This window comes from Dermacentor variabilis, chromosome 4, assembly GCF_050947875.1.
Source record: "Dermacentor variabilis isolate Ectoservices chromosome 4, ASM5094787v1, whole genome shotgun sequence".
NCBI lineage: Eukaryota > Metazoa > Arthropoda > Arachnida > Ixodida > Ixodidae > Dermacentor > Dermacentor variabilis.
Window position 1 is genome coordinate 227,468,280 of NC_134571.1, and position 22,597 is coordinate 227,490,876.

The 22,597-nt window shown below is 43.9% G+C and overlaps 1 protein-coding gene across 12 annotated transcripts in view; it reads right to left on the reverse strand.

Annotated features, from left to right (window-relative positions):
• The window catches only part of LOC142580151 (uncharacterized), a 750,235-nt gene that overhangs the window by 127,749 nt on the left and 599,889 nt on the right, over nt 1–22,597 (reverse strand). For all 12 annotated transcript variants that reach the window (XR_012827590.1, XM_075690998.1, XM_075691004.1 and 9 more), the window contains one exon: nt 2,177–2,276. Coding sequence is in view for 11 of the 12 variants with exons in the window: in XM_075690998.1 (XP_075547113.1) it covers nt 2,177–2,276 (100 nt within the window). In the remaining variant the exon portion in view is untranslated. The remainder of the gene's footprint in view (nt 1–2,176; nt 2,277–22,597) is intronic.

Below are 22,597 nucleotides of genomic sequence, written 5' to 3' on the forward strand. Positions count from 1 at the left end.
TCGAGTTCAAAGCTGCAAAGGTATGTTCCGCGTTTTTTTTTTTTTATAACTGCAGTCCAGATATAGCGATCATCGGTTATAACGATCATGTTTTTCGTCTTTCTCGATATTGTTATAAGTGGACTGCCCTGTATTACATTTTGAGGTAGCCTCTATCATAGGCTCGTCCTTTCTTGGTCCTGAGCCTGCTGAGCATGAAATTGGGATTGCCTTTCCAACCATAGCTGACTTTGCGAACCCAATGAGTCACAAATTCCTCTGCTAGTTCAGGGGCTCTGGCTATCGTGCTAACTTCCGACCTATCTTGAACCCAGCACCTCACATTCTCAGGTCACCCGTTATAAAATTGCTCAAGTGCAAAGCACTGAATGACCTTTGCATGATCGCCATAGGCTTCTTGTTCCTTGAGCCATTCCTCCATGTTTGACATCAGCTTATATGCGAATTCTGCATAGGACTCATTTCTAGCCTTTTCCATTTTGCAGAGCTTCCACCAGAGCACTTCCACTGACAGCCTATACTTACTTAGCAAACTAGACTTTATCTTGTCATAATCCTCAGCTTCCTCTCTGGTTAAGCAAGTGATTACGTCCGTTTCCTAACTCGATAACAGCATGAGCAGACGCTGTGGCCACGATTCACGGGAGAATCGTTGCTTCTTGCACGTCCGCTTGAAGGTCACCAAGAAAAAAAACCTCTCCGAGCTTAAAGGTTTAGCTCTGTCATCTTTAACAATATGTGCTCTCCTGCATTCCATTTAAAGCTCGACTCGCTTCAATTCAAGTATGTGTTCCCTTTCCTCACGTCCTTTCTGTTAAAATTATGGGGTTTTACGTGCCAAAACCACTTTCTGATTATGAGGCACGCCGTAGTGGGGGGCTCCCGAAATTTCGACCACCTGGGGTTCTTTAACGTGCACCTAAATCTAAGTACACGGGTGTTTTCACATTTCGCCCCCATCGAAATGCAGCCGCTGTGGCATCCTTTCAGTTCTCTGTGTTCCCGTTCTTTACATTCGCATTCTTCTTGTTCTCTATTTTCTCGTTCTTCATGTTCTTTCTGTTCTCTATGTTGCCGTCATTCACATTTTTTCTGTTCTTTACGCTCCTGTTCTTCATGTTGTTTCTGTTCTCTAGGTTCCCATTGTTCACAATCTTTTCTCTAGGTTCCCATTATTTACATTCTTTCCATTCTCTAGGTTCTCATTATTCACCGTTCTTTCTGCACTCTATGTTCCCGTTCTTCACATTCTTTTTGTTCTTTATGTTCCCGTTCTTCACTTTCCCATTGTTAGCTCACATTGAGGAAAGCTTGCACGGGGCACTGAAGCTTTCCTCAATATGCAATCACGGGTATTGACATATACCTGTGATATATTGCATATTGCAATATGCAATATGTCACGGGTATAAGCTACTTACACGATGTATTTACACAATGCGTATATATACAGCAGCACAGAACCCCGAGAAACTGTTGCCACTTCGTCGGCTTTACCATCTATGACCTTGTCCTCTTTTCCACTGTAACAATATGAAAACGCTTGAAAGGCCCCTGTGTACCACAAATCATAAATCTTGTTTCATTGACTGGAGGCACAACATTATCTAGCAGATACCCCTGAGCTGTGGAAAAACTTATAAAGGGCAAACGGGACAGTGTTTCGATGACAGAGCTCATCAGTACAGCAGTAACCTAAGGAATGACAATGGAAGTCATTTAGCAGGACATTGTAACAAGTGTCCCTGCACTCTCATATTTGAAAAGACAAAATTCACAGGGAAAGAAAAATTTAAGAAGGAAAGGGAAATAATAGAGGCTCAATACATTAGAAAGGAAGGTGATAATGTGTAAGCGCTCCTTCTTTTGCCTTGTTGAAAAAAGAAATAGCTTTTTTGCATGAAAGATTATGATGTAGCTGATTTTGCAGATGTCTCTGCGACTGGTGCACACATGCCTATGGTGGAAAAGGTATAAAATGGCTGGATAATTTCAAATAAACTTTCAGTTGGCGGTCAGCACTTGTCTATGATATTTGTTTCCTTGTGTCCCTGTTTTATTCGTGCTGTTCAACCTCAGTTCTAGCTACATAACTGCGTCGCAACAGCCACTAGGCAAGACACATTTATTGCAAGGAAAGCTGGCAGAGCAGCGAAGTCTCTATGGAACTACTCACACAGCAGACTCCTCCCCGACCACGAAGAGGCCATTCCAGTGTGGGGACAGCACCATCTGCCGGGCAGGGCCTCTCACAATGGCTGACACTGGCACCAGGCCTGCACAATGAAAAGGACATGTTTTCACAGGAAAGAATCTGACAGTTACTGCACTGCACAAATGAGCCATCTCGCGTACAACAAGTTCACCACAACATCCCTAATTTCCCCTGTGCATTTCTTGACATCATTGCCTGCTCGCTTCTTATGGCTGTTAGTAACAACAAGATGAGGCCCTTGGGTTCCCCAGTCCTACACGTTGATTTCAATGTCATAGCACAGTATCAAAGACACACCATAATAATTTATACAAGATGACTTTGAGCCCTGAATACTAACAATGTTGTAGCTAAATAAAGCGACACAAACTAAAAGAAACAGATGAAGCATTGTTTCTCCTCAAATCCGAACTGTCTGATGCTCGATTTAGCAGGTACTAACTAGCCCAAGGAAAGCATATGTGGCATCAGGACGAGATATTCTACAATGGATCACATCCATGTCATCAATCAGGTAATTGATAATTATGCAAAGTACAATCTACCTCTCTACGTGGCATTGACAGATTACAAAAAGGCATTTGATTCAGTAGAGATACCAGCAGTCATAGAGGCATTGCATAATCAAGGAGTACAGAGCGCTTACGTAAATATTTTACACAAGAAAAGCAGGAAAATACCTATAAAGAAAGGGGTCAGACAAGGAGACACAATCTCTCCAATGCTATTCACTGCGTGCTTGGAAGAAGTAGTCAAGCTGTTAAACTGGGAAAGTTGTGGAGTAAGAATTGGAGGAGTAATACCTCACCAACCTTCGGTTTGCCAATGACATTGTTCTATTCAGCAACACTGTGGATTAGTTACAACAAATGGTTGAGGACCTTAACAGGGAGAGTGCAGCTGCGAGCGTGGCGAGCTTCCCCGAAGAGACCATGGAAGCCTTCACTGTAAGAGTGGGGCTGAAGATTGATATGCAGAAGACAAAGGTAATGATAAATAACCGGGCAAGGGAACATGAGTTCAAGATCGCAAGTCAGCCTCTAGAATCTCTGAAGGAGTACATTTACCCAGGTCAACTAATCACAAGGAACCCTGACCACGAGAACGAAATTCACAGAAGAATAAAAATGGGTTGGACCGCACACGGTAGACATCTTAAGCTGCTGACTGGGAGCTTACCACTATCATTGAAAAGGAAAGTGTACAATCAGTGCATTTTACTGGTGCTTACATATGGGGCAGAGACTTGGAGACTGACAAAGAAACTTGAGAACAAGTTAAGGACTGCACAAAGAGCGATGGAACGAAGAATGCTAGGCATAACTTTAAAAGACAGAAAGAGAGCAGTCTGGATCAGAGAACAAACAGGTATAGGCGATATTCTAATAGACATCAAGAGAAAAAATGGCGCTGGGCAGGTCATGTAATGCACAGATTAGATAACCATTGGACCTTTAGGGTGACAGAGTGGGTACCAAGAGAAGGGGAGCGCAGTAGAGGACGGTAGAGCATGGCAGAGGACTAGATGATGCAACGAAATTAGTAAATTTGCAGGTGCTAGTTAGAATCGGTTGGCGCAGGACAGGGGTAGTTGGAGATCGCAGAAGGAGGCCTTCATCCTGCGGTGGACATAAATATGATGATGATGATGATGATTATGATGATCCTTCTTTTGAGGGACCTATTTCGAAAGAAATTTACCGTTATTTTTCTAGGGTGGCCGTAAAGTGAGAAAAATATTTTGCGTTGGTATATATGCACACTTTATTCATGAATAACAACAATAAAAAAAGGAAATAAACTTATAAGAATTCAAAATTTGATGCATTGGTATAGTTCAAGGCTTAGAATATGCGCACACGAGAATATTTTGAAAGTCTCTTATGTTCCTGCTCTTACATTAATATCTACGTATTAGCATAATCAAACTGCGTAGGTGACAACACTCAAGAAAACTGTGTGGTTGTGTGCCCATCAAAAAAGTAATACGTGCGACAAAATTCTGCTAATCTTCATCTTATCGCCAACCAGAGACAATTAGATATCGTGAGTCTCTCCCCCCCCCTTCCAAAACGAAAAGAAAAGGAAACGCATGCATGGCAGCATCCTTCCTGTGCTCACCCCTGTGAGCACTAAACGAGCAAGAAACAGGCGGTCGCCATTTGAGCGATTAGTAACGAGATAGCATCAGCTTTGCGAGCGCAAGAAGCCGAAACCGCCCGTGGAACAAAACCCAAACCGACTCCTGCATGTGTGCATGCCAATGCGCGAGCCGAAGTATATAGACGCGCCAGAGCAAACTTGCTCTAAAACAAACATGAAATGAAAACCGAGACAGGGAGGCACAAGAAAAGAATTCCCTGTGCGCCCACATAGTGGCAGTACATGCCAGGAAATTAAAAAACTTGAAATTGGCGCGCTTTTTAAACGTCCAGATGGCGCCGTAAATATATGGCACCAACCATTTTGGAATTGTTTGCGGCGCCATATATTTAGGTCATTGACCCTGAAAGGGTTAAAAGAGGCAACCCGGTCAAAATGGCCCAACCAGTCTTCAACGTCCTTAAAGGCGTCGCCGTGGAACGGGTTAGGCGCGCGAGGCGCGTTGACAATGCATGGTACAGCAGTATTTGGTATCCCTTCCATTTGGCTTGCGGTTGTTGTTGACATCTTCCTCACGGAGCTTGCCAGGGGACTGTATTGCGGTCGAAAACCTTGGAGGCGACGGCTGCTTCGATGGATTTCTGCCCTTCCCAAGGTACTGGCGTCGGTAGCTTCTGGTTGAGGACCAGTAGGCATAGGGCAGATGCGTACCCCACACCTCCACCAGTTTGTCGCGAGAGGAAAAGGACGGTGCTTTCCCGAAGGACAGTTTTTGTACCTCCCCGTGGCATCAATGTCAAGTCCTCACACTGGCCTTTGGAATAAGATCTACACAAGTAGGAACTGCATAAACAAATTATTTGCTAAAAGTGCATTTTTCTAAAGGTCATCGCTCTACATTGTCTAAATTGTGCACCTCTTTTTGTCCTTTTTCGTGCCGCCCGGGCTTTTTCTTGTTTTATTTTCCCCCCCCCTTTTTTCTTGCTGATTTCGGAGACTTTCGAATGCATGTGGGCTGTTGCACATGCAATGGCGGAAAAGCTTTGCAAACAGAAATGGCAGGAAACTCTGCTCGATGGACTGCAATGTAGGCGTTATTACCACAACAAGCAGGCAGCAATCACTGAAGTAATCTTCGAGGGTACAATGATTACACGAAAAAGAAAGTGGGCAATGCCTGTGTGCGAGTACTATGCGACTGCGATGATTACACGGGTAAATACGATATATCTTTGTACAAGAAGACAATCACGTGTTTCAAACATCACGGGGTGTCGGAACACGTGACATTGGGTTTATTGCATGTGGATTCTAATGCTACAAGTCACGCAGCCATCCGCACATTTTGCTGCAGTGGGGGAATAAAGGGTCGCTCATTGTTTGCTGCTGATACTATTGTAGTGGGCTGCGATGAAAGGACAGATCTGGTGGGAAGGAGGGGAAGAAGAAGAAAGAAATCGTGCTTTGGTTCTGTGCACGCTTGTCATGGAATGATACATTGGCACAGTCTATGACAAGATAGAAGCCTCTGTTATGTGGACAGCCCTGAGTATAGCCAGAGACGCGCAACATCAGTCATATTTTTTACGTGTGAAGTGCATGAAGACATCAAGCATGATTTGCCCAAAAACTTCACGACTCCCAAGCTTCGTGAGTTCGTCACCCAAAAGGCTGGGAAGATGCTGCAGGAGATTGATGTTCAAGCTTCAGTGAAGATCAGAATGAAGTACTCTGAATTTCAAGAACACATCACGATGCCACTGGTGCAGCTGACAGTAAGAACTGCACCAAGCAAGACCGATTCTCATAATCAATCATAATCAAGGAATAACAAAGGCGTATGTGAATATCTTGGGAAATATCTATGAAGACTCCACAGCTACCTTCATTCTCCGCAAGAAATTGTGAAAAATATCTACCAAGAAAGGGATCAAGCAAGGAAATACAATCCCTCCAATTCTGTTCACCGCATGCTTAGGAGTATTCAAGCGGTTAGACTGGGTAGGCTTAGGAGTGAGGATCAATAATGAACATCTCAACAACCTTTGGTTTACAGATAACACTATCCTGTTCAGCAACACTAGGGATTAATCGTAACAAACGATCGAAGACCTTAACTGAGAAAGTGTATGGGTAGGGTCAAATATTATTATGCATGTCACAAAGGTAATGTTCAATAACCTGGCAAGGAAACAAGAATTCGTGATCACCAGTGAGACTCCAGAGTCATTGCAGGAGTATGTTTATCTTGGTGAATTACTCACAGGGGACCCTGATTGTGAGAAAAAAATTTACGGAACAATAAAAATAGCTTGGAGTGCATATGGCAAGCGTTACCAAATCCTGACTGGAAGCTTACCACTGTCGCTGAAAGGAAAAGTGTACAGTCATTGCACTCTGCCGGTGCTAACATCATCATCATCATCATAATCAGCTTATTTTATGTCCACCGCAGGATGAAGGCCTCTCCCTGCGATCTCTAATTACCCCTGTACTGCACCAACCGATTCAAACTTGTGCCCGCAAATTTCCTAATTTCATCGCCCCACCTAGTCTTCTGCCGTCCTCGACTGGGCTTCTCTTCTCTTGGCACCCATTCTTTAACCCTAATCGGCCACCGGTTATCTAATCTGCGCATTACATCACCTGCCTAGCTTCATTGTTTTCTCTTGATGTCAACTAGAATATTGGCTATACCCGTTTGCTCTCTGATCCAAACCACTCTCTTTCTGTCTCTTAAGTTCATGCCTAGCATTCTTCGTTCCATCATTCTTTGCGCAGTCCTTGACTTGTTCTCCAGCTTCCTTGTCAGTCTCCAAGTTTCTGCCCCACATGTCAGCAACAGTAAAATGCATTGACTGTGCACCTTCCTTTTCAATGATATGGCAAGCTTCCAGTCAGGAGCTGACAATGTCTGCCGTATGCGCTCCAACCCTTTTTTACTCTTCTGTGAATTTTCTTCTCATGGTCAGGGTTCCCTGTGATTAATTGATGTAGGTAAACATACTCCTTCACAGACTGTAGAGGCTGACAGGCGATCGTGAACTCCTGTTACCTTGCCAGGCTCATCATCATCAGCAGCAGCAGCCTGGCTATGCCCACTGCAGGGCAAAGGCCTCTCCTATGCTTTTCCAACTACCCCGGTCATGTGCTAACTGTGGCCATATTGTCCCTGCAAACTTCTTCATCTCATTTTCCCACCTAACTTTCTCCCGCCCCCTGCTACGCTTCCCTTGATGATGATGATATGACCGTTGGTTATCTTCTCTCCTCATTACATTTCCTGCCCATGCCCATTTCTATTTCTTGATTTCAAGTAAGATATCATTAACTTGCGTTTTTTTCCCTCACCCAATCTGCTCTTTTCTTATCCCTTAACGTTACGCCTAACATTCTTCTTTCCATAGCTCGTTGCGTCGTCCTCAATTTAAGTAGAACCCTTTTCGTAAGCCTCCAGGTTTCTGCCCCATATGTGAGTACTGGTAAGACACAGCTCTTATATACTTTTCTCTTGAGGGATAATGGCAGCCTGCTGTTAATGATCTGAGAATGCCTGCCAAACGCACCCCAGCCCATTCGAATTCTGATTATTTCAGTCCCATGAACCGGATCTGCGGTCACTACCTGCCCTAAGTAGATGTATTCCCTTACCACTTCCAGTGCCTCGTTACCTATCGTAAACTGCTGCTCTATTCCGAGACTGTTATTAAACATTAGTTTAGTTTTCTGCAGATTAATTTTTAGACCCACCCTTCTGCTTTGCCTCTCCAGGTCAGTGAGCATGCATTGCAATTGGTCACCCGAGTTACTAAGTAAGGTATTATCATCAGCGAATCGCAAGTTACTAAGGTATTCTCCATTCACTCTTATCCCCAATTCCTCCCACTCTAGGTCTCTGAATACCTCCTGTAAACACGCTGTGAATAGCATTGGAGAGATCGTATCTCCCTGCCTGACACCTTTCTTTATTGGGATGTTGTTTCTTTGCTTATGGAGGACTACGGTGGCTGTGGAGCCGCTATAGATATCGTTCAGTATTTTTACATAAGGCTCGTCTACACCCTGATTCCGTAATGCCTCCATGACTTATGAGGTTTCGACTGAATCAAATGCTTTCTCGCAATTAATGAAAGCTATATATAAGGGTTGCCTATATTCCACACATTTCTCTATCACCTGATTGATAGTGTGAATATGGTCTATTGTTGAGTAGCCTTTACGAAATCCTGCCTTGTCCTTTGGTTGACAGAAGTCTAAGGTGTTCCTGATTCTACTTGCAATTACCGTAGTAAATACTTTGTAGGCAATGGACAGTAAGCTGATCGGTCTGTAATTTTTCAAGTCTGACGTCCCCCTTCTTATGGATTAAGATTATGTTGGCGTTCTTCCAAGATTCCGGTACGCTCGAGGTCATGAGGCATTGCGTGTACAGGGTGGCCAGTTTCTCTAGAACAATCTGCCCTACATCCTTCAACAAATATGCTGTTACCTGATCCTCGCCAGCTGCCTTCCCCCTTTGCATAGCTCCCAAGGCTATCTTTACTTCCTCCGGCGTTACTTGTAGGATGTCAAATTCCTCTAGACTATTCCCTCTTTTATTATCGTCCTGGGTGCCACTGGTACTGTATAAATCTCTATACCTAAACCTCAGCCACTTGAACTATCTTATCCATATTAGTAATGATATTGCTGGCTTTGTCTCTTAGCGCATACATATGATTCTCGCCTATTCCTAGTTTCTTCTTCACTGCTTTTAGGCTTCCTCTGTTCCTGAGAGCATGTTCAATTCTATCCATATTATACTTTCTTATGTCAGCTGTTTTACGCTTGTTGATTAACTTGGGAAGTTCTGCTAGTTCTATTCTAGCTGTAGCGTTAGAGGTTTTCATACACTGGCGTTTCTTGATCAGATCTTTCGTCGCCTGCCATAGCTTACTGGTATCCTGTCTAACGAAGTTACCACTGACTTCTATTGCACACTCCTTAATGATGCCCATAAGATTGTCATTCATTGCTTCAACACTAATACCCCTGTCACACGGCAAATCTAATGTCATTTCCAACAAATGACATTTGTTGCGATTAATGTCATCATTACAGCGCGCTGTCACACGGCGAAAACTAATGTCCATTGAAAATGATGACAATGACGATAGTAAAAAAAAAGACACGTCTCGAACCCACTTTTGTCCAATAATTATTTTCCAATATGCTAAATTCCCCTAGAATATGTGATCATTGCTTTCAAACCGTAGCGTTTGATCACTAACTTGTCGACATTGCCAACGAAGTCGAGCCAAGCCAAGCCAAAGCTAAGGCAAGCAACAGGGCGAAGAGAACGATAGGCGCGTCCGCCACATCTGCTAAAGTGGTACGAGAAGGACAGTTGCATGTCATCGCCGTTCTGATGTGCATGCAGGCTTCTAATATCCTCATTCTTGGCGCGTGCCACAGAAAAACACGCGCACGCTTTTACGCCAAGTCAATTGAAGCGGCCGCGGCCGATGCTGCGGTGCGATCCAACACGACTGCTGCAGCGAAACCTAAAGACGGCTGTCTGGTCACTGGACTGAGAGTAGTTTTCTGTATTTACGCACGTGATGGACTTCAATGTCGTTAAAGCAATAATTAGGTAATGAAATGAATAGAATAATAGTGATTTTTTGTTAAAACAAAAAAGAAGCATGTACTGTTTGCGAAACACTGGTAAATTCGTGGTGTCGAGGATGCACATTCAGTTCCAAACGAATGCGAATGAGTTTGGCGAACTCATTCGTTTGTAAATGTCATTTTCGAAAATGTCCTTACATTTTACCGCGTGACACCAGACAAATGGCATTATCAGCTAATGTCATTCGTTGTAAATGACATTAGATTTGCCGTGTGACAGGGGTATAAGGTGCCCTTCCTGAGTTAAAGCCGAATACCTGTTCTGTAGCTTGATCTGGAATTCCTCTATTTTTTGTCTTACCGCTAACTCATTGATCGGCTTCTTATGTATCAGTTTCTTCCGTTCCTCCCTCAAGTCTAGGCTGATTCGAGTTCTTACCATCGAGTTCGAATTGTTATGGTCACTGCAGCGCACCTTGCTGAGCACGTCCACATCTTGTATGATGCCAGGGTTAGCGCAGAGTATGAAGTCTATTTCATTTCTAGTCTTGCCATTCGGGCTCCTCCACGTCCACTTTCTGCTATCCCGCTTGCGGAAGAAAGTATTCATTATCCACATATTATTCATCATTATCTCTGTCTTCTGCATATTAATTCTTCTCTCTTCTTATCTTGTCTTCTGTCTTATCTCTGTCTTCTGCATCAACCCCACTCTCACACTCTCTCTGTTAGGGTCCTGAATCATTTGTGGTAACTCATCTCCAGTGTTGCTGAACAGGACAACGTCACCTGCAAACCAAAGGTTGCTGAGGTATTTGCCATTGATCCGTACTCGTAAACTCATCCAGTTTAACAGCTTGAATACTTCTACCAACCACACAGTGAATAGCACTGGAGAGATTGCGTCTCCTTGTCTGACCCCTTTCTTTATAGGTATCTTCCTGCTTTTCTTGTGTAGAATTAAGGTGGCTGTGGAATCTCTGTAGATACTTTCGAAGATATTTATGTAAGCAGCCTGTACTCATTGATTATGTAGTGCCTCTATGACTTCTGGTATGTCTACTTAATCAAATACCTTTTTTTAATCTATGAAAGCCATATAGAGAGGCTCAATATACTCTGCACATTCCTCGATAACCTGATTAATGACATGGATGTGATCCATTGTAGAGTATCCCATCCTGAAGCCAGCCTGTTCGCTTGGTTGACTGAAGTCCAGTGTTGCCCTTATTCTATTGGAGATTATTTTGGTAAATAATTTATATAATACTGGGAGTAAGGTAATGGGCCTATAATTTTTTAATTCTTTAACGTCTCCATTTCTGTGGATTAGTATAATGTTTGCATTCTTCCAGTTTTCCGGGACCTTTGCCGTCGATAGACACTTCGTATAAAGCACCGCCAGTTTCCTAAGCATTATGTCTGCTCCATTTTTGATTAAATCGACTTTTATTCCACCTTCTCCTGCCGATATTCCTCGTTTCATGTCTTGCAAGGCCCTTCTGCCTTCATGGCTAGTTATAGGAGGAGTTTCTGTACCCTGTCCATTACTGTTTCTTATTGAGGTATCCCGACTCCTCTGGGTACTGTACAGGTCAGTATAGAATTCTCCCGCTGCTTTTACTATATCTTCGAGATTGCTGATGATCTTACCCTGCTTATCTTTCAGTGCACACATCTTGGTTTGTCCTATGCCAAGTTTCTTTCTCACTGATCTCAGGCTGTGTCATAGTTTTGAATACCACTTATTTTCGCTTTGTTGATCAGTTTTGACAGTTCCGCAAACTCTATCCTGTCGCTTGAGTTGGACACTTTAATTTTTTGTCGTTTCTTTATTAGGTCTTTTGTTACTTGGGAGAACTTCCCTACTGGTTGCCTTGGTCTCTTGCCTCCCAGTTAAACTGCTGCCTCTGAAGCTAGCCCAGTTATGGTTTCATTCATTACCTCTATGTCATCTTTATCTCTCTGTTCTAAGGCTGCATATTTGTTTGCAAGTACCAGCCTGAACTTGTCTGCTTGTGCCCTTACTGCATCTAGGTTGGCCTGTTTCTTCTTGACAAATTTTACACTTTCCCTCTTCAAATTGAGGTGAATCCTAGCTCTCACTAACCTATGATCACTGCACTTTGCCCTATCTTACACTTTAACATCCTACACTATGCTGGGATTGGCAGAAAGTATGAAATTAGTTTCATTTCTTGTGTCACCATTAGGGCTTTCCCACTTTCTGCTGCTATGTTTCCTAAAGAAGGTGCCCATCACTACAGTGTACTGAGTTTGCACTTTTCTCATCGCTAATTCAACATCTTTATAAAGCTAATCTACTTCATCATTATCGTGAGTGGATGTTGGAGCGTAGGCTTGTACTACTTTTAATTTATACCTCTTATTAAGTTTGATTACTACTGCTGCTACCCTCTCATTAATGCTGTAGAATTCGTCAATGTTGCCCACTATGTCCTTATGGATTAGGAATCCTACCCCGTATTGCTTGTAATCTGGGAGACCTCTATAGCAGACGACATGGCCGTTAGTCAGCACTGTATAAGCCTCTCCAGTTCTAATCTCACTAAGGCCATTGATTTCCCAAACAATGTCTGACAGTTCCTCAATGAGTCCTTCCAAGCTAGCCTCACTCAACAGAATTTGGATGTGAAAGGTTGACAGGGTCAGTTTTCATTGGTGGCCTGTCTGGATCCAAAGATTCTTAGCACTCTCTGCTGTGTTACAGGTCTGACCGCTGCCTTGGTCAGGTGCTCCACAACTGCTGGGGACTGAGGGCCATGGGTTAATCGTAGGAATCACGAAGGAGGTAGTGGCCAAATACTGCACCAGGGAGACCAATTCCTGTTCTGGTGAGGGAGTGTCCTTGTTGAAGCTTAGTGGGCCTTTCTAATTTGGTTGTACCTGGGTTAGTATAGCCACACTCGCTCTCGGCATCTTTTGACGGGGCAGAAACTTGGAGCCTAATAAAGAAGTTGGTTAAAAAGCTAAGGACCGTGCGAAGAGTGATGGAACGAAAGATGTTAAGTGTAACGTTAAAAGGGAGCGGTATGAATCAGAGAGCAAACAGGGATAGACAATACAGTGAAATCTCGTTGCTACGAACACCACATTAACGAACTTTTCACAATAAAAGCTTTTCAGAAATCCCCAGCTGACTTTTTATGGTTCTCCCCCCCCCCCCCCTATGTAAAAATATTTCAGTACTACAAACTTCAACATACTGAACTTTTCAGAACAATGATTGTTATTCAGTTTACGTGTCATGCTAACACCTCAGTACTATGAACGAATATTCCGAAAAGTGGGGATTCTTAGATTCCATTGTATCCTTCACGGCAGCTGAAACAGTAGGCTAGCAGACGACAAGGCGTAGAAAGTGGACACCATGGCAAATGAGTTCGAGAGACCTGAGAAGGCGCTCAATAAAAAAATGCAGGAGAATCTTTTTTTTTTTTCTGTTCTGGAGACAACGATGCATCAAGCTTTGCGAGCACATGCTCCACCCAGGCAAGTGACGCCCAGCACTGGAGGCATGTCTCTTCCTTCTTTCTGCGCACGCTTCCTTCTACAGTCATACTAGCTCACAATAAGTGTACTAGCCATGTGCACGCAGAAATGCAACCTGTGTACTCATGGGGATGCCACACGGTCGCACTTCGCACGTTCCAGATGGTGTCATTTATGCACGCTTGCACTTTGGAATAGTTCAGGTGTCCGCCTCGAGTGAGATAGTTGTGGTGTCCACAGCAAAGAATGTGAAAAACAAACAAGAAACATTGCACTTTGACGGTGAAATGGAGCTTCCTTTTTGTCAGTAGTTTTCTCAGCGTCTCCTTACAGTGCTTCAGTGGTACATGGCTGTGGAATCTATGGAAAATAGCAACAGTGTGGGTCGAGAGCCAACAGTCACGTTTTCGTGGATAGCTCAAATGGAGACAACTTATAAATGATGGGTTGATGGGCGGAATGGTTAATTTTGTATCTTTCATTATAAAGACCTTTCAGGATAACGAACGATTTTCAGCAGTCCCATGTGATTTGTTATATTGAGATTTGACTATATTCTTGTTGACATTAAGCAAAAAATTGGAACTAGGAGCCCATGTAAGGTACAAAGTAGTTAACCATTAAAGTGACAGAATGGGCGCCAAGGGAAGGGAAACACAGTCAAGGATGGCAGAAAATTAGGTGGGGTGATGAAACTGGGAAATTTGCAGGTGCAAGTGGAAATCAGCTAGCGCAAGACAGAGGTAATTGGAGATTGCTGGGGGATCCTGCCGTGAACATAAAAAATAAACTGATGATGATGATGAACTAGCCCAAGTTAGCATAACAAGCTGAGGGATGCAACTTGTTTCCTGGGAATATCTTTCAGATGTTTGTCAACGCTAGCTCTAGTTCAGGAAGTTGCTTATGTGCTTGTGAAGCTGCCTTTTACCCAGCATTCCAGGCATTCCTTCAAGGCAAATATCTCAATTGACATCACAGGGATGAACATGTGAGTGCGATGGACGCACTTGCACAATAAATTTGGACTCAGGGACCTCAGTTGTGCTCCTTACATACCCCTTTCTCAATGTTTAATGATGCTCCAGACCATGTCTTATTTATTACCTCTTGTAAGTTCATTGGGATACACAACACAGTCAAACCTCGTTTTACAAAAATACCTTCATTATGCCCAATATCCATTATAGGCACGTATGCAGATATTCGAGAGAGAGAAACAGAAAGAAACAACATCTCAGTCAGGTTTATGCAAAAGAAACGCAACAGCGGTGCCTTTGACAGGCCAGCAAGCTGTCTCCTGTGGATCTCGACGATCTATTGGCTGCTTGCTGTACTGATATGAGGCACAGGAACAACAAATTACACACAAGGGCTCTGTACCACTGTGAATATGTAGCCATGCGATTGATGCTATCACGTGGCATTGGCTCATTGGCTTGCTGGCTGCAGTCTAAGCAAGCTAAGCAGCTGCCACACTTTTCAGACACATACTACACGACTATGGCCATCAGACTAGATCGTGTGTCTGATCTCACGCACGATTGCCAATAATGCCTATAACATCTAAGGAGTAACTGATGGCAAGCCTACCAGGACAGCTTATCACCAGCTGTGATTGCTTAGCCTATTAGGTTGCTTCGTTGTGCGCCTTAGGCCACCAGTGCAGTTTAGGTCACCAGTGCTGCTTCATTGGGAGTCAGCAACCAAAGTTGCAGTTTCGTGCCCAGGGAGCATGGTGGCAACTCTGCCCATGGCTACCATATTTGCAGCCTTGCACACATGCTTCGTGCCCAGAACATCAGTGGCGCTAAAGGTAGGTGGCAGTGCCACAGAGAAAGAAAAAAATCATGCAGGTCTGAAAAATCTGTCGGTAAGTGTATCTGTCATTCTTGCTACCAGAGTATATATTAATGCAAAAGCATTATATGCCCCATTACGCGAAAATCTGATGGCGGCGGTGGCATGACCTAAAGTTGGTACCAAAAATGGCCGACACCACGACAAGTAAAAACATGTCAAAGATGCTTGGATTGACGTCATATATGTTAGGCAGGTTTCTGTAAACAAAGTCAATTAATGGAATTGAATAGAAAATTTGGCACATTTTGGTCTGGCTGGGAAACGAATCCGGGCCTCCGGGGTGTGAGATGAGCACGCTTCCCCAACACGACGGTGGCTCCATGGTTATGGTTGAATAGAGTTGTGCCTAGTCGTGTGTCATTGCGCATGTCACGTCACTGCCTTCTACGTGTCACTCGCTCTTCGGATTTTAGCAGTGCTGTGTTTAATGCGATGCGCTCCCAATGCTAAATCATGAATGTGTAAAACGAGGTGTGCCTGGTGCATGAGTCTGCGCACAGTGGAAGGCTACAGTGCGGGAAACGACGGAGACAAAGGAGGCACACAAACTATACACACACAGCGCTGGCTTATGCAGAAAATGTTTACTTTGCAGGTGCACTGCTAGTTTTAAAGCAAACACTTTGCAAAAAAAAAAAAAAAAATCAAGAAGAAGATCACACATGCACACAGAACCTGCTCATACTGCTATCGTACCCTGGCATTTGAATCAAGGTAGGTTAGCTCTTTTTCACACAAGACTATTGAGGGACAACTGACACAGTAATTTCCCGCACGTGAAATTGCGGCAGCCTCGATAACTCCTCTAGTAAGGCTTGATTTGCTCCTCAATACAATCTTGCATTTGTAGAAGATAGGTTTGAACCTACAGTCGTGACAGTGCACACCTAGATGACCTTGAATAATGCTAATCACCTTAAATAAGCGCTGTATGTGATTAGTTTTACATCAGGCCTTCTCTTGGAAGACAGCTTATTCAGTGACACTAGTTTTGACACAGGCAAGAGGCAACAATACTTCTCTTTACGAGTTTAGAGTGAGCAGATCTAAATGGAAGTAACGGCTTTTTCGCCCTTGGCTAAAACATCCAGCACACTTGAAGCGCAGGTCTACAAATTGAATGTTATTTTCTTCAGAAAGCTCATGCATTACAGTTAAAGGAGTTAAAACATCTAGAACTGCACCTTCTGTTTTTTACACGACTTGTGTGCTGGAAGTTTAAGCCAAGGGCGAACAAGCCACTACTTCCCTTTGGACCTGCACACTCGTGAAGAGAAGCATTGTTCTCTCTTGCCTTACAAATGCCTTGAAGAAATCCTGTGTCCGCAAGGCAGAAGAAAGCTTTCAGTCACAGGTATCCTGCCTCAGCACAGCTGGATATGCATTACATTTGCAGGTTGGTGTTGCGGTAGGCATACTTAAGAAAGTTAAAGGAGCTGGTTGCGTCCGGACACAGCTCACAGAAGGACAAAGTCGCGACATCAAAAAGAAAGCAGTTATTCCACAGATTCGTGGAATCTTGCACTACCATTGGCCGGAGTGCAAATATCTACGTCTTTTTTTTTTCGAGCCTAGAAAACTGGTGTCACTGATCAAGCAAACTCATGCTGTTTTCCAAGAGAAGGCCCAGTGTAAAACTAATCCCAGGCAGCGCTCAACACAATGTGCTCAGTGTGTTGTATATGAGATACTGTATTTTCCGGTGTATAAGTCGCACCCTCCTTGAAACGGCAGTTTTTTCAAAAGAAAGCGTATACAAGTCGCACCATTGTATCAGACATGCCTGTTCATTCAGGAAGCGAATAAAAAAAAATTGAGTGACATTTCACATCCTCAATGCAGGTCATACGCAAGCAATGATATGGGCACTCCAGGCGCATTTCTGCCGTCGTGGTCATCGCAATGTACCATATAAAGTCCAGGACGATAACATCGTCCCCGCGCACCATATATGCTGTATGTGCGAGTGAAAGCTTGCGACGATGAGACAAATTGCGCACAAAGGTGAAAAGCGAGAAGGCGGCATGGAAGGGAGGTGAGGGGGGGGGGGGGCAGCTTATACTTCGGCAGCAACTGCACGGTCTGCACAGCGGCACACGCTGTACCTTGACGGCGACCAGCAGATGCGATGACTTCGGAGTCGGTTGACTTGTGGCCTACTGCCGCTTGTCTTTTATTTATTTATCGATTTATTTATCATTTTACCCATAGCGCCACGAATGGCATTACAGTGGGGGAGATTACAATGAAGGGGAAAAAATGCAGGTGAATTGTCATGCGCATAAAACATTGCGATAACACACACAAATGAAAATAAACACTGCAAGAATAAATGATAGGAATAGGAAGTAATAATTTTAGCATAAGCATAAAAATATGTCACAGGGCCTAGTAATTACATAGCAATTACAGGGCCTATAATACATTTTTTGTATTCCATAGAATTCACTTTTGCATTAATTACATTGTCCACGTAAATGCATTATGGAGCAACAAGAAAAGTTATCTTTTTCTGTGGCGGTGACAAGTTCTCGTGGTAGTTGGTTCCAGTCCAAAATTGTCTGGGGAAAAAAACGACATATTAAATCTTACAGTTTTGCACCTTATCTCTAATTTTGTTCACATGGTCTCGTTGTAAAGAAACATAATCAGGAGGAAGTAAATACGTTTCATGCCATATACCTGCTTGAGAATAAAAAATGTTATGCAGAAATTTCAGTCTTTGCATTTTCTATGTTTAGCTAATGAAATCTAGCCAAGGTTCTCCTTAGCATGCGTTACTCAGAACAGTTTGCGTAATTTCCAAAAACATATCAAACTCCTACATTTTGCTCTCTTTCTATTCACTGAATGTCATTTTTGAGTCAGGAATCCCACACGTTACAGGCATATTCAAGTGTGGACGTAATATATGTTGTGTACAATAGCTGCTTAATTTCTGAAGGAAACCGCTTGGTATTTCGACGCAGGAAGCCTAATGTCCGGCAGGCTTTGGCTGTAATTTTTTCAATGTGGCGGTGCCATGATAAGTCGGGGATAAAGATGACGCCAAGGTATCTGCACTCACACGCGGGAATTAGCTCAGTAGTGTTTAGGAAGTATTTGTAGTCATGGGCAGATCGCGTTTTTTGTAAGCGACTGCCATGAGTCAATAAAGAAAGAAAGAAGAAGAAAGAGCAGAAGAAAAGAAGAGGACAAGAAAGCACGAGGAATCACTAGAAAAAAAAAAGAAAGAAAAAAAGAAGTTCGAAAATAAGAGCGTCCGAATAAAAAGAATGCAGTATATGAACGATGAAAAAGTGCAAAAGTGCATCCAGAGCTAGGTGGCCAACGGAGAAAAGAAACGCATAGCCAAAGAGAGCGGCCCAGCCATGCTCTGGAAGGATGAGGGGCAGAAGCAGCTGGAGGCCAGACAGGGCAGGTGGAGCGTGGAGACAGCGGCAACCCAGTGGAAGCTGCTCTTCAGCTGCCTCCGGCTGCGACTCGCGAGCTGACAGGGCGCTCCACCGGAGACCGCACAGTTACAGGCTGACGGAGCCGTTTCCTGAACTACCTGTGGCTAAGAGGTGCCGACCGGCTGATCCAGGCACCTCGGTCACCCCACTGCCCTGACGCCTTGACCCGGTCCACTGTGGGTTGAATGTCGGACGCAGCGACGTCGAGTCCACGACGCATTGGCAGGCCCAACGGCGTGTCGTTGGAAGCAGCGACAACTAGGCGACGCGGCTACGTCGATGGACTTGATGGAAATATTTTGAACTTCATAACACATAGTGTGTAAGGACATTAGACCACGTTCTCAATTAACTCGCTTTGTGGATAGTTTGTTGTGTGTTTGGTTTTTGCTATTGGGTTTGTAACGCATGCTTTCTTGATATATATATTTTTCTTATGCTCACGCACCATAAAGGCTTTTTCTAACTCAAATGTTCCTTGCGTCATGTTTACCACCATGAGACTTTGACAAAATATTGGCAAGCTTGCCAGGATTTATTTTCTGAATACTTGGTTTCACACTTCACAGGAACATGGATTATGAGAAGCTGTTAGGGGTAACCAGTTCTCTGGGACTAAGCCACGTAGAATCACTTAGCCTTTTTGATCGAGCGCAAAAATAAGCTCAAGAAGCAAGCGAAGCCGAAAAATACATTTTGTTCTTAAAGTTGCATTTGGCCAATGTGTCTATCAGAAGAGAGGATGCGGACAGATCATCTGTTTCTTTGGAAATGGAGCCACAAAGAACAAAGACAATTTGTCCACGAAAGTTAATGGCTCCATTTGACGATAAGAGAGATGACCTTGATGCTTATCTGCATCGTTTTGAAAGAATTGCTGTAGGACAAGGCTGGGAGTGGTCTGCGTGGGTGACAGTGCTTAGTTTGTGTTTAGTTGGAGAAGCCTTGAATGTGTTCGCAAGAATGCCAGCATCTGAGTCAATAGACTATGACAAAGTCAAGAAAACACTACTGCAGAGATTCAGGCTAACTGCAGAAGGATTCTGTGAGAAATTCTGGGATTGTAAACCAGAACAATCGGAGACTGGCAAACAGTTTGCTTGAATTTTGACAAATTATTCTGACAGATGGATGGAAATGCCAAACACAGAGATGACGTATGAAGGAGTCAGCGAGGGCATTGTGATTGAGCAGTTCTCGATTTGTTGTAGCCCAAAACTCAATGTTTTTCTTAAAGAACGCTCACTGAAACATCTAGATGACTTTGCTGAATCTGCTGACCAATTTCTGGAAGCGCAAGGCTTAAAGAATTTAGGTAAAAAACAAAGAAGAAACTCATAAAAGAGAACATGATGTAAACCAAGTTAGGCAAGGTGCAGTACCTAAGGTACTTAAATGTTACCTGTGCAACCGCATCGGTCACTGTGCAGTAGATTGTTGTGCAGGAGAGAACCGACCAAAGGCGCATATAATTTGTAAGCACTGCAAGAGACGAGGACACCGCACAGAAGACTGCAGGCTACAGAACCAAGAAGAGGCGGCAGGTGTGGTTTTCCTAAATGGTGGAAGGGCAGCATCATCGCAAGAATTGGCCAAGGATACCCAGGATACACATGACACGGCGCAAACCATAGTCTTGGACAACAAGGACATGTTCGAGCAGACGAGACTATCATTGTGTCTTCCTGTAGTTTACGGAAAAGAACAACAGAATACGAGTCTCGCTTCTATGAGATAGTGGCACCAACACGGCCTTGGTGAGACGGAGCTCGATTTGGGAGCAAGACCTAGCAGGAGAAACAACAGTGGTTATCATGGTCGACAGTGTGGTTAGGCATCTATCCGAGGCCAGAATTAAAGTGTCTACTCCCTACTACTCCAGATGGCTGATAGTCAAGTGCGTAGATAAGCCAATATATGATTTAATATTGGGCAATCTACCTGGGGTAAGAAGTGTGGATGACCCTGATACGAAATGGAAGAGCAGCCACACCGACACGGGAAAAGCAAAAGAAAAACAGCAGGAGCACGATCCTAACATGGCAACGAAAAAAAATGAAGGCTACGGAGGATAGTCCAGCAGTATCGTTGGCGGTAGCTACAAGATTCAGTACGCAGCAAACATTGAGGGCACTGAAGGTACCTACAACCGAAGTACTTTTGGTGATGCCAGCAGAATTTGCAGGAATGCAAAGAAAGAATGATTCCATACAAACCTGCTTTGAGAAGGAAGGAGAGTCGACGACAAATAAAAGAGGAAGGACCATTTTTAACTTCCAGAGGAAAAATGGATTGTTGTACAGAAGATGCAAGTTTACCTCGGACAGAGGAGTGATGCAATTGGTGGTTCTTAAATCCCTACGACAGACGGTCTTGAATTTGGGGCACGACAGCATCATGGCTGGACACCAAGGCTCAAAAAGAATGGTGGCTAGGGTCACAGAAGAACTTTTTTGGCCAGGACTACAAAGTGAAGTAAAGAGATATGTGAAATCCTGTTACATTTGCCAGCAAGCGACACCAAAAGGGCGAGTGAATCGAGTTCCACTGGGGAATATGCCAACCATTGATATTCCATTTCAGAGAGTAGCAATAGACATCGTAGGACCTATAAAGCCGATGTTAGCAAAAGGAAACCGCTATGTTCTCACGATGGCCGATATGGCGACAAGATATCCAGAAGCCAATGCCTTAAAGGGCCCCTCACCAGGGTTGCCAGATTAGGCTATTCATAGCCAAATTGGGTACTTTTTGTCTGAGTTGGAGTCAGAATTTTCCTTTTGGCTATGTGGCTATTTTTGGGCTACATCTTTTCTCTGTGTAAAAAAAACAAGTACAAATAGTTAAGATCAAATGAGAAATGCTGGAATCAAAATGCAGAAGACAGCAGGTTAAACAAATTGAGCACGTCTGCTACAAAATCAAAATTTGCATGTTTTATGTTATAGAACACATATGCATGTCAAAAGGTCAAGGATCACGGCCTTTTGATAATTTTAGTTAAGAAAGCTGGCCTCAGGAAACACGTCTCCATCCGCAAACTAACGCTACCCGCACGCTAGTGTGCCAGCAAACATAGACTTCCTGTCTCCACATGTGAGCTTTCGGCATCCTATGTTTCAAGTTTGGATCAGAGAGCAAATGGGTACAGACGGCATTCAAATTGACATCAAGAGAAAAAAAATGGAGCTGGGCGGGTCATGTAATGTGCAGGTTAGATAACCGTTGGGCCATTAAGGTTACAGAATGGGTACCAAGAGAAGGGAAACGCAATCGAGGACGACACAAGACTAGCTGGAGCGATGAAATTAGGAAATTCGCGGGCACTAGTTGGAATCGGTTGGTGCAGGACAGGGGTAATTGGCGATAGCAGGGAGAGGCCTTTGTCCTGCAGTGGACATAAAATAGGATTACGATGATGATTATGATGATGATGAGCTTTTAGCTCCCGTTAATGGTGCGCCGTGGGTGACCTCGACGCCAGAACGGAGGGAGAACATCGAGCTGAACCTAACCGAAATTTGCCGAATTTTCTGCCTGCCGCATGGCACCTACAAGGCAATTCGCTCGGACCCTTCCTGCCCAAATTGCCCCTGCTTCAACGCCAACGTAGAACATACCCTCTTCCGTTTCCCCACAGTCACCACAGCCATCTGTTCCCTACACAACTCCGAACCCTCCTCCTGTCTTTGCTATCACTACCTGCATCAAATGCCGCCGTTGAACGAGTGTTCAGCCAGGTCTCGCTCATTAAAACTGACCGTCGAAATAGAATGTCGAATGAGACATTGGTAGCGCTCCTCCACGTGAAATTTGGCCTGGGCAGGAACGGAGGCTG